The sequence below is a fragment of the Theobroma cacao genome, chromosome 4 (assembly GCF_000208745.1).
Source record: "Theobroma cacao cultivar B97-61/B2 chromosome 4, Criollo_cocoa_genome_V2, whole genome shotgun sequence".
Lineage (NCBI taxonomy): Eukaryota > Viridiplantae > Streptophyta > Magnoliopsida > Malvales > Malvaceae > Theobroma > Theobroma cacao.
The window spans coordinates 27,570,921-27,586,069 of NC_030853.1; the positions used below are offsets into that span (position 1 = coordinate 27,570,921).

General features: G+C 33.0%; 2 protein-coding genes across 2 annotated transcripts; both read left to right on the top strand.

Moving 5' to 3' along the window:
* LOC18602934 (protein phosphatase 2C 70) lies at positions 3,110-10,441 on the top strand. The gene is made up of 13 exons (XM_007034614.2): positions 3,110-3,364; positions 4,906-5,095; positions 5,201-5,401; positions 5,493-5,668; positions 5,767-5,925; positions 6,633-6,776; positions 6,859-6,920; positions 8,273-8,408; positions 8,759-8,853; positions 9,393-9,508; positions 9,604-9,733; positions 10,025-10,079; positions 10,192-10,441. The coding sequence occupies exons 1-13, from the start codon at positions 3,224-3,226 to the stop codon at positions 10,348-10,350; spliced, it is 1,764 nt and encodes a 587-aa protein (XP_007034676.2). The 5' UTR covers positions 3,110-3,223; the 3' UTR covers positions 10,351-10,441.
* LOC18602935 (putative methyltransferase C9orf114) lies at positions 10,896-14,998 on the top strand. The gene is made up of 11 exons (XM_018120464.1): positions 10,896-11,251; positions 11,348-11,395; positions 11,501-11,683; positions 11,804-11,870; positions 12,313-12,377; positions 13,066-13,144; positions 13,631-13,749; positions 13,864-13,943; positions 14,072-14,141; positions 14,428-14,505; positions 14,600-14,998. Exons 1-11 carry the CDS (start codon positions 11,021-11,023, stop codon positions 14,669-14,671), a joined length of 1,092 nt encoding a protein of 363 aa, XP_017975953.1. The 5' UTR covers positions 10,896-11,020; the 3' UTR covers positions 14,672-14,998.

A 15,149-nucleotide genomic window follows, 5' to 3' on the forward strand; every position in this document is an offset into this window, starting at 1 on the left:
GAGAAGAAGCAGGTATGCATATCTTTATTCCATTTTATCTATATTTTTGGTCAGCATATCTTCTTTCTTTTACACATATAAAAATGATATTTAAACATTTAGTTCAACGGTTAATGATATACACATTTTGTAGAGAGAACGGGTTCGAATCATCTCTTATTCAAATAAAAAAACGTATAACAATAGATTTATATTTTTATTTAATACATATATATTTATTAACATATATATTTATTCATGTACATATGCGTTAACTAAATCTGTGTAAAAATACCCTTGGCTTTATATGTTACCTTAATCTCTTTGTGAGTATTAGCTTAATTATTACGTGCCAATTTGGGTATAGTGGATTAAACTCTCTGTATACGGAGTCTGTTTGTTTTGTAATAAAATATTTTTTTAAAAACGTTTTCAGGACTTATACTTGTTTGGAAGATATAAAATTAATTATAGATGTAAAACATTTTACGAATCAATAAGATTAATCACGAAAAATATTTACGTCATTGAAAGGTGTAAGTCATTTTTCAAAGAACAACAAAAATACTTTTATATTAAGTTTATGAGTATAAGTTTAATGAATATTAATATTTAACTTAAAAAATAAAAAAATATTTAATTTTAAAATTTTAATTTAAAAATATTAATATTTAAATTATATAACACTATTAAAATTAAAAAATTATATTTTCAATGAAACCATTCAATACAATTAATTTTTTATTTATAAATGGAATAAATTTTACTAATAATTATAATAAAAAACACTTCAATGATTATCATTTAATAAATACACATTTATAATAGGTTTAAATCTTACTAATAAGTATAATAAAAAAATTCCAATAATCGTTATTTAATGAGTACATATTTATAAATATAGGTTTTAGATAGCTTATATAATTGATGAATATTTGTATTTTTATAATTATGATAAAAAGTGATAAAATGAATTTTTTTTGAAAATTATAGTTTGTTTTTATTACATATATTTGGTTAAATGTTTTTGGAAAATATCATTATTGATTTTGTCCTTTTTCATTTTCATTCTTAATTTTGATTTCAAATAAATGAAAATTAAATATCAATATTGTTTTATAATCAATTCTTATTTATTATTTTAATACCTAAATAACTCAATTATGAAGGAAAATATTTTTCATAAAATGATTCAAATAATAAAAAATATTTTGATAGTTTATCTAAATAATAAAAAATATTAAATTTTTTTATAAAATATTTTACACAAAAAAAAATTTCTCTAACAAGTCAATTTTCGGTTACCAAATGGACCCATAATTATTATTTTTTTCTCCATACATCTTTTAGTTACATTTCAATTGGTTGAGGTAAAAATTGAAGGAAAATGCTTCCATGACAGTCCGTCAATCCCTTTGGGAATGACAGCTACGCATGGAACACAAACGTAAAATAGTCGGATTTTAACCAATGCATCTCATATTTTATCTTTATAATGATAAGTAGGGTTTTTTGTTTTTTACTTCTCTTTATTTTACCCTGTTTAATATAAGCATTTTACTTGCAAATAATCATTTATCTTTTTCACTTATAAGTAGGATGTTTTTACTTTCAAATTTTACTTAGATTTTATCTTCTTTTTACAGGAAAACAAAATTTAACCATCTTTTTCCACTAATAAAAACACCATTTTTGTGGTAGGTGAATTTTGGTCTAACACTAATCAACCTTACCCAACCTGTCTCTCCACCCAACGCAATTAATTTCCAAAGCTTGCTTAAAATTGAAAGTTAACAAACCTTTTATCCCAAAAAAGGCAATATAACACTTCGCAATTATCAATAATTAGCAACATTAATTCAAACATGAGGCTTCCTTTGTAGGAGATTTAATATTTTCTTTTTGACACTTAGCCCAAGAACAGTAGATAAGGATCCTTATATCTATGGATAAGGATTATCCGACTAGGACCATTACTAATGGAAACCATTAACATCTTTTTGAGCAAACAACAGTGTCTAAATCATTGAAGAAAGAAATTATTAATCTTACAAAGGCAGAGAATCTTCAACATTAAGATTTTTACTTAAAGATTAAGAATTAGAGTGTAGCACTTCCATTATACAAATTATGGTTAGTAACAAACCCTCATTAATTAGCACTCATGCTTGGGGATGAAAACCTTTGTTATTCAAACTTTAATTTTTTGTCACATCTCCATTCGATTATTCACTTAAATTAAGATAAAGTTTGCTAAGATTTTTCCTTTTTTTTTGTCTCAAGGTGTTACCTTTTCCAAAGTCGTGTCATGCTTTTTTTGGGTTTGGGTACATAATTTAGTAGTACTTGGTTACTATTTTTGTTAAGTTGATGTAGAAACAACAAATAAGACATAATTTCAGAACAAGGTATAGCTTGAGCCGATAAATTAGGTGCAGTTTGGTATAACCTAGCTGGTTAGTTAGTTAATCTTTGGTGGTAGTTCAGGTGTGGGGACACCGGTGAAGAAATATATTCAAGTTAGCTTAAAATGTTTTGTATCCCATCAAATGCAAAAAATTAGAAAATATCTATAAATCATCATCTCGGCCTTTTTTTTTTATTAAAAAAATTAAAGCTAATTGTTTATATATATATATATATAATATTGAACTTAATGTTTTAAAGTATTTTATTTTCTATAGGTAAATATTGCATTGTTAAGTGAGAGAAAATATGTCACAAAATAAAACCTAGGCTTGATTTGGTCCAATCTCCGAAACTTGCTGGCCTCTTTGTCTAAGACAAAATTCGAATCAACAAACACGAAGGTCTTCAAAACGGTTCATGTTATATACATCAGCACGACTTATTCCCTACAGTTACATTTCTAATTTTTATTTTTGGACCGATTCAGTTACACTTACAAATGATGTAATATAATAACAAATTGTGATAAATTAATAAATTTGTGCATGGATGCCACGTGTCATATATCCACAAGTTTCCGGAAAGTCCACGTACACGTACAGTATCCGTATTTTTATAAATTTAGAAGGAGTATGACAATTTTATGGTTTTAAAAGAATTTTTATATTTTAATAATAAAAAAGAATTTTATAGTAGATACGTTGCGGAAATAATAATTAAATTTAAGAAAAATTGGGGGAAAATGAGGTGCGACCAATTCAAAGCGAGGTTCTCGAGAAGAGGGAGCCCAATCTGAAATCTTTCTCTCTGAGAGGAGAGAGAGCGTGCGACGACGATGGCGATGCTACAAAGCATTGTCCTTTTCACCCTACTTCTCCTTATGTTGCTCCTCATCATCATCCTCATCCTCTTCGCCTTCAAACCATGGCGCTTCTTCTCCTTCTCCTCTTCCTCCACTCGCTCTCGCACCACCAAGGTACCATCTCCTCCCGTTTCATTTCCTTCATCAAGCAATCTATTCCCCTTTTTTCGGTGTTTGATGAGAGAAAACTTTCGTTGGATTAGAGGATAATCTATTTTACAAGCATTGATTTAGGTTTGATTGTAAATTTGCAATTGCGGATCGTCGCCTTTTGAGCGAAGGTTGAGGTGGAAAAACTTTGTTGAGGCTTTATTTGTTAGTAATACATATTTTTATTGATTTGTGGTAGTTGGGAGGTTTTTTTCTATTAGAGTTAATTTCGAGACTGCTTTACTGGGGATTTTTAGGCTGATTCATGTATTACCTATTTCGTATGCAATGAATCCATGCGCCGAGTTTAAGCAGTAATGTTTTAAATGACTAGAAAAGGAATCTGATAAGGTGGTAGTATGTTACTCGTGGTTCAGCTTTCACTTTGCTGAAATCAGTGGAAATGCAGTGCACCTTTACTTCATACGTGAAATTGGAGAGATACATTCTTTTTTGATAGTTTTTAATATTGCCGTTAGATTTTATGGATGATAACTGATATTCAAGTGGATCAAAAGCTGATAGGGGTAGTAACATGTAATCTGTTTTATATTAGCTTTTTGAAATGTTAATTTGAAATTTTGAATCATGAACACCGGATATGGAACGTAACATGTAGTTTTTTATTAGCTGTCTGAATTGTGGATTTCAATGATGATTATAGGATATGGCTGTAGTTTAGTGGATTTAATATAGTAGGAAATCTCCTCGGAGATCCATGACTTCTAATCTGAGCGAGTCAACAATGATTGACAGCTTAATGCATATTTGTTAATAGTAGATGCTAATGACTGCCCTACCATAAGGGCACTTTGTTAAGCTGCCATTTTTATAAAAACATATGCATCCATTGTAGTAGTTGAGGGTGAATTTTCTGATTTTCATTGCATTTTGACTGAAAATGTTTCTTCAAACATTAGCTTTAAGAAGTGCGTTAGGGAACTCATTATTACGACTGATGTTAATTTCTCCTTTGGATGGCAAAATCTGGAGAAAAGAGAAAAGAGGATAACTTAAATATTGCTTACAATTTATCTCATAACTCATTTTCTCAATCTATTGGAAGCGAGAAATTTGGGGGTCAAAAACCAACCAATAGACTAATTTTCCTAATACATCTTCTTATTCCCAAATAAAACATGGAACAAAAATGCTAATATCATATAATTGTCCCATCTTTCTCTTCATTTCTTGCATCATGTCCAGACAACTGTATCGAAATTAAATTTCACTTTCAATGATTGCTCTCTGTTTCTCTTCCTTTAACTTTTCTCTCATCAATCCAAACACAATCTAAGCGCACATGATGGGTGCAAATGTTGGAATCTTTCTTTAAACTCTGCATGTGTTTGTCTATCTAAATGAAAAACTTGTGATAACATTCTGTATATTTGTTATATTCCTTCCATTCAGTCAAGAGGAATTCTTGGGAACTGCTATGTTTTTGTTTCTGTTTGAAACTCTTGTGGCCCTCATACATTTTGACACTTTACCCTGGTTTGTAGGTTGGTGACTTGGAAAGGCCCCTTGTATCAGATGATGTAGATCTACCTCGGGAACAAAGCAACGATTTGACAAGAAATTATGATTTAGAGGGAGCGTGCCACCAAAATGAAGCTCTTCTGCGCCCTCCTCGCACTCAAGGGCTTATTCACAAACAACGGCTTCCCTCTGCATCTATCCATTTGACTCAGGGTGTTAACTTTATGCTTCATCTTTTATTGATTTTCTCTTTATTGATATGGTTTCACTGTACTCCTGCTTAAGTAACTCCAAATGCTAATGATTTACTTTGTACAGGTGATAGCCTGGTTCTAGATGTAGCATCTGATCCTTCAGAGGATATTTTGGTTGGTCAGACACTAAAGCGTCCATTGGTGACAGATCGCTTAGTTGAAGTGCAAAACCATGGTAGACTACCAAATCAAAGTCAAAACTTGAAATTTGGTGTGGAAAATGATAGACTTCAAGAGTTTTTGCCCAAGGCTATCAATGGTCAAAGTAATTTTTTATTTCTCTCATTTGTATTGATCCCTTTTTAGTTGACTGCATGTGTAAAGCATGTAATTATATCTTTGTGTTAGAAGTGCAGGAAGTTGTCTCTCTCTTGAGGTTGTCTCGGGTCCTTCTCGTGGACTTCGTTGTTCTGTACAGTCAACAAGCACTTCAAAGCTGCCATTGACTGTTGGAAGAGTTTCTCCAAGTGATTTATTATTGAAGGATTCAGAGGTTTCCGGAAAGCATGCAATGATAAATTGGAATTCAAATGTAAACTTCTTATGAGTTGTATGACGTTAGTTTGCATTTTGTTGCCTTGCGGTATATATGGTGCACTAATTGTTTCCAATATGTATGAACACTTGCAGAAATTGAAATGGGAGCTGGTAGACATGGGTAGCCTCAATGGAACACTATTGAATTCCCAGCCAATTAATCATTCTGATACTGGAAGTAGGCATTGGGGTGACCCAATGGAACTTGCAAGTGGAGACACAATAACACTTGGCACAACCTCAAAAATATATGTAAGTCAATATGCTTCTTTATCTACTTGTAATTCTAGCACTTTTGCTTCTGAAAAATATAAAAGGTTTCTAGATAAATTCTATTAGGTTCACAAGTACTGGATTTCACATGAACAAGAGCTTTTCTTCATTCACTTCTCCAGGATATTGAAGTACTTGCATTTTGGTAAAATTTTCTTATTTAAGCAATTTGATAAGGTTGCCATAATATGAGAAAATGAGTTTAAAACTTATATTTTGTCTGTCAGGATCATTATATTGATATAAAATACCTTTGATGAAATAGGGTCATATCCCACTAGCCACATCCATTTTTGACATTCTAAAAAAACACAATCTTTTTGCTCTTTATCTGTCCAATACTATTTACTTATTTCAGGGAATTCCCATTTGCTTCTATTTCATAGCTATTCTTAAAAAGTGCTGTGGTAAATTGAAGAACTTAACATTAATGGTGCACCATCTGCTGACAGTTGATAGACTGTTGTCCTTAAGATAAAATCCTATATGGTTAATGGGATTGTGGACAACTAGACATTGATTGTTTATGTAACTGCTTTAGTTTATTGATTGACCTTTTTTGTTGTTAAGTAATTCTTTTATGTGCTCATTGCAGATAATAAATGTGCATTTCAGTTGGTAATGTGTTGTAATACTGGATTTGCAGCTAATTTTACTGATTACTCATTATTTTTCTTCTTTGAAAGGTTCATATTTCATCCCAAAGTGAGTGCCTGGCCCCTTTTGGAGTTGGTATGATTTCGGACCCTATGTCTTTGCGTCGCGGAGGAAAGAAGCTTCCTATGGAAGATGTTTGCTACTATGAATGGCCTCTTCCCGGCATTGATCAGGTTTTCAAGTTATTAATTTTATAGTTGATATTTTCTGCTTCTATTAAAAATGATGAATCTCATACTTGTACTGACATTGCAGTTCGGAATATTTGGCATCTGTGATGGACATGGTGGTGTTGAGGCGGCCAAATCTGCAAGCAAGTTAGTATTCCTATTCCATCTTTAGTGTGCTTCCTTGCACGGGTTTGGAATTGACTCTGACATCTCTCATATTTTGATTATTTTATCAGATAAACCTTGTTTTGCATATAATCTTAATCATGCTTACTAAAGTGTATCATAGTCTTCAGAGCTTGTCAAAACTAACAAAGTAATATGCATCTTTTCCCATCTATGGTTCTGTATATGTTGTATTTGTTCAAAGTTAGATAGTATGAGGTTCACTATCTTCTGATCTAATAATTGGTATGACTTAGTGTTGGTGTGATTTATTCACAGAATATTGTCATATATTCTTGTACTTGATTGTATGCCTTCTACTGTTATTGCATAATAGTTAGTGTAAAGAAGATTTCAGACTGGCAAACTCAACCCATTGAACCACAACATTTTTCACTCACTTGTATTACAGTATATTTGTGGATTGAAGTTCAATGTATCTTGACAGATTCTGAAATATTTAATATTTAGGTCTAGTTTTTTCTCAAACGCAGTATGTGATAGATCATTAGCTTTTGAGAATTCTCTTATTTTACAGCATAACTTTGAGCATTCTTGATAAAAGGTTTGTTCCTTCTTCCAGTACCTTTCTCTTCCATGATAACCAGACTGTTTGGTAGCTGAAATTTCCAATTGTCATCTTCCTACGTATGCCTGCCTGTTTCTGTTTTATTCTTTTCCTTTTATAAAAAATTGACAGTCATGTGTTTATATGGTCATGGATGATCAATATTGCAAATGGTGCTAGGATATTTACTGAATAGTGGAAATTTAGAAAATTACTGGTGTGAATTTTTAACTGTACTTGCCAAGGGAAGTGGTTAGAAGAGGGAAAGGTAAGTGGAATACATAGTAGAAAAGCAAGGAAGAATTATTGAAATACCATAGTGCTTGAAAGGGATTGTTGGAGACTAGTACTTGTCATAAAATTGAGAAAACTTTTGTGTTTCTTTATTTATCTATCCTTTTCTTTTTTCTAGTTTTGTCTTTAATTTTGTTTATGAATGCGAGTGAACAAACAGATTGAGATGGAGTATTATGGTGACACACAATGCATTTGGTAATCATATCATTTAGATGCTGTTTTCTTTTGTACTTTTTAATTGATGAAGATCTTTAAAAAACATGTTCTTGTCTCTGTTTTTTTTGCTTCTTCTAAATTTGCAATTATCATATTGAAGGTCTAAATTGCTCTATTCTCGTACCACTAGGCATTGAGTGTCAGATTTAAGGTTTCTGATCTGACAAAAAAACTAGCAGTTCTGCCCTTTTTAGCTGATATTTTGATTTTGAGATAACTATTTTACTAAAAGTTTCAAGAATTTGATGTCCAGGATTCTGCCTGAGATGGTTGCTACCATATTATCAGATTCTGTAAAAAGAGAGAGGGTTTTGTCACAATGTGATGCCTCCGATGTTCTTAGAGACGCATTCTCTCAAACAGAAGCATGCATGAATAACTATTATGAGGTTTTTTCCTCACCTGTTTTTTCTTCTTTTCTTTGTCTACCTTCTATATGTATTTTCATTGTAGTTTAGTTGGTAAATTTCTCAATAGTGCAGTGGAATGCTTTTATTTATTGTAATGGCCTTAGTGTATTGTATTTATCCTTTTCGTTTTGGTAATTTGTAGATATGCTACCCTGTTTTCAAGTTGAACTTTAATCTTCTTACGCAGGCTATTTCATTTTTTCCACTTTGACTTTACATGTTCGGTCTTCACACTATAATTTAATGGTTTATTGTCAACTATTGGATCACTTTCTTCTGTCGTAATTGAAGTTCATGGTTTGCATATCGTAATAATTAATTCCTTGCAGGGCTGTACTGCAACAGTGCTTCTGGTTTGGGCTGATGGTGATGAAAATTTCTTTGTGCAATGTGCTAATGTTGGGGATTCAGCTTGTCTTGTGAAGTATGTATTTCTGTTCTTATTGGTCTAAGTAGTGGGATCTGTAGGGTGATGGGAATATTTTATGATCAGAGTCTATCACATGGAGTCTTGAAAGAGTCCCTGCTTGGCGAGCAAGGGAAATATGGGTTATCTTGACACTAATTTTTAATTATGATGGCTTTGTTCATGGCTATTCATAATCATATGTAAGAAATTGCTGTTATTCTTACTTACATGATATTGTAAGTTATAAATATGAGATCTGTTGCTGTCAGCTATTGATGAAGAAAGCTAATGGCATCTGTCAAAGCTAGTTGTGCTAATTGCTTTCATTTTAGCCTATGATCCATGTAACTATTACATTACATTGAAGTACTTATGGAGAAGGACCATAGTAGTGCAATGCAGTGGCTGTTATACTGTCATATTGCTGTCTTACCTCTGGCGGAATTTTCTCATGATTTTCTATCCCGTTCTGCTCGTTTATTTAAAATGAAATTTGCAATCATAATGATGCTTCTAGTGCTGTGCTTATGAAAAATACAATTTTAATGTGACAGTGTTGGAGATAAGCAGATTAAGATGACGGAAGACCATAAAGTAACTAGTTCTTCTGAAAGACTCCGAATTGAAGGAATAGGGGAACCATTAAAAGATGGGGAAACACGTCTATGTGGTATGTGCAAATTTCTGTATCTAATCATTGCAGTCAGCACTTAGCAGCATCACAAAAATAAGGTACATAATTGAGTAATTGACCACTTGTTTCAGGTTTGAACCTCGCTAGGGTGCTTGGAGATAAGTTTGTGAAACAGGAAGATTCACGCTTCAGTTCTGAGCCTTATATAAGTCAAGTTGTGCATATCAATCAAACAAGTGGGGCATTTGCGCTACTGGCAAGGTGATTCTATTGATCTTTGTTATTGTTTAAATTTTTGAATGCTAAAATGTATTGCGACAGTCTCGGTGGCATTAAAACCATTTCTTTTATTTACATTTGTTGGTTTAGCACATATTATATGATATTATGATCCATTGAACCCTTTCTGAACCAGTCTATTGACATTTACGAAAAACACTTCAATTTGTAGTTGTTGGCTGTATTATCATATTTTCTTGTTTGTATTCTCTATTTTTTGGCCGTTTCTGTAACACTGTTGAAAGGTGGATCTGATTTGTGCATTGATTACAGCGATGGATTCTGGGATGTTGTTAGTGCTAAGAAGGCAATTCAGTTAGTTGCACAGGTATTATGTTGTAGCATAATATACAGTTTCTTGCAAGTTTGTTGCTGCGTATCAATATTTTCTTTTTGCCTATGTAATGTTGACAAAATTTTTTAACTTTTGTGCTGCATAGATGAGGGAGAGACATTCTACAGATAAGGAGAATTTGGCAGAGACGATTGCTAATGTTTTGTTGAATGAGGCTAGAATGCTGCGAACAAAGGATAACACCTCTATTATTTTCTTAGATTTTGAAAGCAGATCTAGAATATCTTGTAAAGTTGATTCTTAATATGAACTTCAAGGTTGTTAGTGTGAATTATGATTAATTTTTTCAATGTTATTTTCTTTAAGTTGCTCTGCTATCCAAGCTTTTTGCATCATCTTGCCGAGATCTTACTTTCTTGTTTATTCACTGCTTTTTTTTTGGAAAGGCATTGTTTATTCACTGTTAATACTTTGAGCTTAAACCAATCCAAAGAAACACCTGTGAGCCTAATCCTATCCGAGTCCGAGGTGTAAGCTTGGTAGTTTGAAAGTATCTTCTGGACTTAACTTATTCATCCTTGGTAAAATAAGATTTAATTCTAAATTTTAAGATTCTTTTAAGAGAGGTCGTACTTAGAAATGTTGGGAATTAATGTAATCATTTTTCGACCACAAATGTCAATCTATTTGAATGTACGTTTGTGTTTGAACGTACATGGATTCATGGGTGAAATATAGAAACGGTTGCGACCGTTCTTTCTTTTTTACTCGTTACGGGGGACAGATTCTGACCGTTAGATACGTAGACTTTTTTATTTTCCGACCGGGTTGCCACTGGGTCTAGGACTCTGGGCCCATGCTCCACAACAACGCAAAGCAGCAAAAGCCTCCAAAAACCCCTCAGAAAATCCTTGTCGAAGGCGCGGTTCAGTTTTACTGTTTCACTTCCACAGCGCAAGGCATACGACTGAGAAATGGGAAAGAAGAAGAGAGCCGAAGTGGAAGCAGAACCCGAACCGCAAACAAACAACCACACGAATCCCAGTCTCCTTAACGGCGATGCTCACAAGAAAAAGAAGAAGAAGAAAACCAAAGCAGAGAATGAAACCAACAGTGAAGCAAAAGCCGACGAAATTCCCACCGTAAGTATAGCTGTTGCCGGTTCCATCATCGACAACGCTCAATCTCTTGAGCTCGCTACTCGGGTAAACAACCTCTGTTTCTATTGACTATTTCTGCTCTCTCTCTCTTAAAAAAAAAACATTTTAAACATTTCATTTCGCTATTCCCCTTTTGTACAGTTGGCAAGTCAAATTGCTCGTGCTGCGACTATTTTTCGAATCGATGAGGTCTTTTACCTAATTTCTATTGATTTAATCCTACATTTTAGTCGTTAATTAGTTAATTAGACAAATTAACTTGTTGTAAGTGTACTTTGTGGTTTGTATAAGCAGGTAGTAGTATTTGACAGTAAGAGTAACTCTGTGAATAATGGTTCCTTTTCCTTTCCCACACAAAATAATTCAAATGAAAACGAAAGGGGAGCAGCTTTTCTTGTAAGGATCTTGCAGTATCTTGAGACGCCTCAATATCTAAGAAAAGCTCTTTTCCCTAAGCATAATAGCCTAAGATATGTGGTGCGTATCAAATTTTATTACAAATTTGCAGATTTGATTAAATTCTTTTGTTGTTGTTGTTGTTTTTCTTTTAATGGAAGTGAAGTTAAAGTTGATTTTATGTTTGTTTGCATTTTGCAGGGAATGTTGCCTCCGCTTGATGCTCCACACCATCTGCGCAAGCATGAGTGGGCGCCCTTCCGTGAAGGTAAGTTTTGGTTTGTGCCTCTTGAATTATTCTCTGTTATACATCCTATGGCAGATGAGATAATGAAATTATTTGCTAAATCATTTATTTATTTTGATAAGTTTTACCTATTATTGTCAAATAAACGTAACTCCTCAATAGTCTTGTGAATTGGAAACTTATGCAATGTAGTAGATTCTTACTAGGTCAAGGTGTGGTTGTTAAAAGTTAGCTGTGGGACAGATAAAATTTCGAGTAATATATTGCTATGGTTTTTACATGTAATGGAAACTGAGGTTAGCAGCTTTTACAAAGAAGTGATAAGGTTAGGTTGCAGATTTTAAAGAACTTGGATGTAATTTCTGTGGGGGAATTTTAGCAATCTTTAGTAAACTGAAGATGTGGCTTGATTAGACTGAATTCAATCTTTTATCTGACTTCATTTGTTGTGATAACTTTATAGGTGTCACACTTAAAGAAAGAGCTACAAGCTCTGTGGGAACAGTGGTTGATGTAGGCTTAGATAAGGTACGTTCTTTCTTGGAATTTGTCTCACTTAAACATGATGCCTATATAGTGTTTTTTCTTTTTTAAAAGCAAATGGAAAATTTAACATTGATACACAGAGAGAGAATATTACAGAACTTCTCATTGAAAAAAATAAATAAATCAAGAAGATTGTACTCAACTTATGTGACCGCATAATGGTCCTTATATGGGTAACTCTCTAATGCATGTCTATATGTTTGCTCCTTGTAGTTGTTAATGGTTAATAGCAGAAGGTTTCTGCCTTTTGGCTAAATATTCCTTTAACGTATGCTTCTTTTGTTTCATTTTGAGCATAGGGGTCTTAAATAGAAAGAAATTAAATACCTGTGGGCGAACATTTAATTCTTTGTTGCTAAGTTCCTGCCGTTCATTTATTGGGATTTCCTTAACTTTTTCATATTATTACTTGGTACTCACTTCGATTTTCAAATAAAAGCTGGCAATGAGAAGGGATCGTATTTGTTTCTCACTTAAAGTTCTTCAAGGTTGTATTTTTTTTTTGTCTAATTGCATTTACAAAGCTCAATGATGCCTTTATTTTAACTTGCATGGTATCTTTTCTCTCATTCAGATTAAACTTGTATGGTGAGTTCCTTTGATAAGGAGTGTGCTATGCTAGTTATGATTTTTTTTTTCTTTTTTGGTTATTTCATGGTTCTTTGTGCAGAATGTTGTGGTGGATCAAGTACTTGAACCTGGAATAAGAGTCACTGTTGCTATGGGTACTAACAACAACCTGGATTCTGGTAATAAATTGGTTCTAACCTTATTTTATGTCTGGAGTCATGTGCTGGTTAATTTAAGTTTGGTTGATTGCATGAGTGTCAGAAAATTTAAACCTACCTTGATACGTAGGTTTTAAGTTGATTTACATGAATATCTTTATCCCATATGTTACTGGATAATGCAAATTTTACATGCCTTTGCTCCATCCATAATGGAATGTTTGGCTGAGATATTTTTTTATTTTGCATTTAGCAGACATGTAATAATGAAATAGTGCTGGTCAGACTTGAATTTGCCTGAAAGAATTTTTCTCTCGTTTTGTTCCCTGATGAACCCTTTCTCTGAGCTTGTTCTAGAAAAGTTACTTTGTTTGGACTTTAAATGATGCACTCTTTTAATTTGTCTAAGGTTGTAAATGCCTCCACAATTTGTCCTTACACGACATTCTTACAGATGACATTATGTGTGTTAAGCTCATAAAGTTGATCTTTTTTCCATTTTTCTAGATTTACCACGCCAAGTTGTCTCATCTTCCAAGCCCAGGGAAGAAGCAGGAACATATTGGGGGTATAAGGTGCGGTATGCTTCCAATATCAGTTCAGTATTTTCGGAATGCCCATACAAGGTATCTATATTTTGATGATGTACTTTTAACCCACTGCCTTTTCCTCTCTAATTTCTTTTTTTTTTTTTTCAATCTACCACTGACATAAGGATAGCTTTTATGATGGTGTCGCAGGGTGGGTATGATCACTTGATTGGTACATCTGAGCATGGACTGATTGTTAATTCATCAGAGCTTACTTTACCTGTTTTTAGGTATATTTTTGTTCTTATTGGACCCTTTAAGTATGACTTATTATTGGTTCGTTATTTTTTGTTGGTAAAACTTATTATTTTTATAAATATATTTGCTGGTTTGTCACAATTGCTTGATAATTTAGCAGGCATTTATTAATTGCTTTTGGTGGACTTTCTGGGTTAGAAAAGAGTGTAGAAGAAGATCATAAGTTACAGGTATGTTACTGTAGGAAGCTTAATTTCGGTTTTGTGTCTTTCCAGTACACATTACTGTTTCTTTTTCTTCAGATGCTAGGAATTGTGCTTTTCCTGTGATGATGAACATTTGTGCTTGAGTAAAAAATTATGGCAATGCCCTTTAGTTTATTTAACCAACCAACAGTGACATTTTTCACTTCTGTACGTTGCTGTAACTTTTTGGTTCACCATTAGCTGAATTTTGTCATGTATTAACAGAACTGAGCCAGTTTTTTTTTGGTTTTGATGTTCTGTATTCTCTTAGGGAAAAAATGTCCGCAACATATTTGACTTGTATTTGAATACATGCCCTCATCAAGGAAGTCGAACAATTCGGACAGAGGTACCCTTGATTTCTTTTTGTCTAATTTTGCATTTTATAATTCAGTTTTTGTAGTCATAAGATCAGTGTTTGAGTTTAGATCTTTACGAAACAGGAAGCACTCTATATATCACTCCAATATTTCCAAGAACCAATTGCTCGAGCATTGCAAAGAGCCAGGAGCTGAAGATAACTTGGACTCTCAAACGTCCAAGCATCAAGTTTTCTCACCTCTGCTGGAACAAAGAATGTTTCTCCTTGAGGCCGACATTCTCCAGATTTTGAAGCTGGTTGCTGCATGCTTACGCTCATGCTCTGGCTCTGAAAGACAGGTCCATGAAATGTTTGGTGCCAAAAATGCCTCTGCCTATTCTTGTAACCACCAAGTTTTGCCTTCAAGTTATTCGGCTTTTCTCTTAGCCATCGAAGCCCTTATTTCGGATGCCTGTTTTTTAATTTTTGTAATGTGACCTTCAGTAAAAGTTTACTTTGGCGTTTCAAAGTTTTGCTTCAACATGGAGATAAATAAACTAGCAATAAAAAAAAAAAGAAAAAAAATTAAGATATATGGATGGATGGATTTTTGTCTTAATGGTTTTATGAAATATTATGGTTGTTTTTATACCTATTAAGTTAAATATCTAAATATAAATACCTCTTAAACT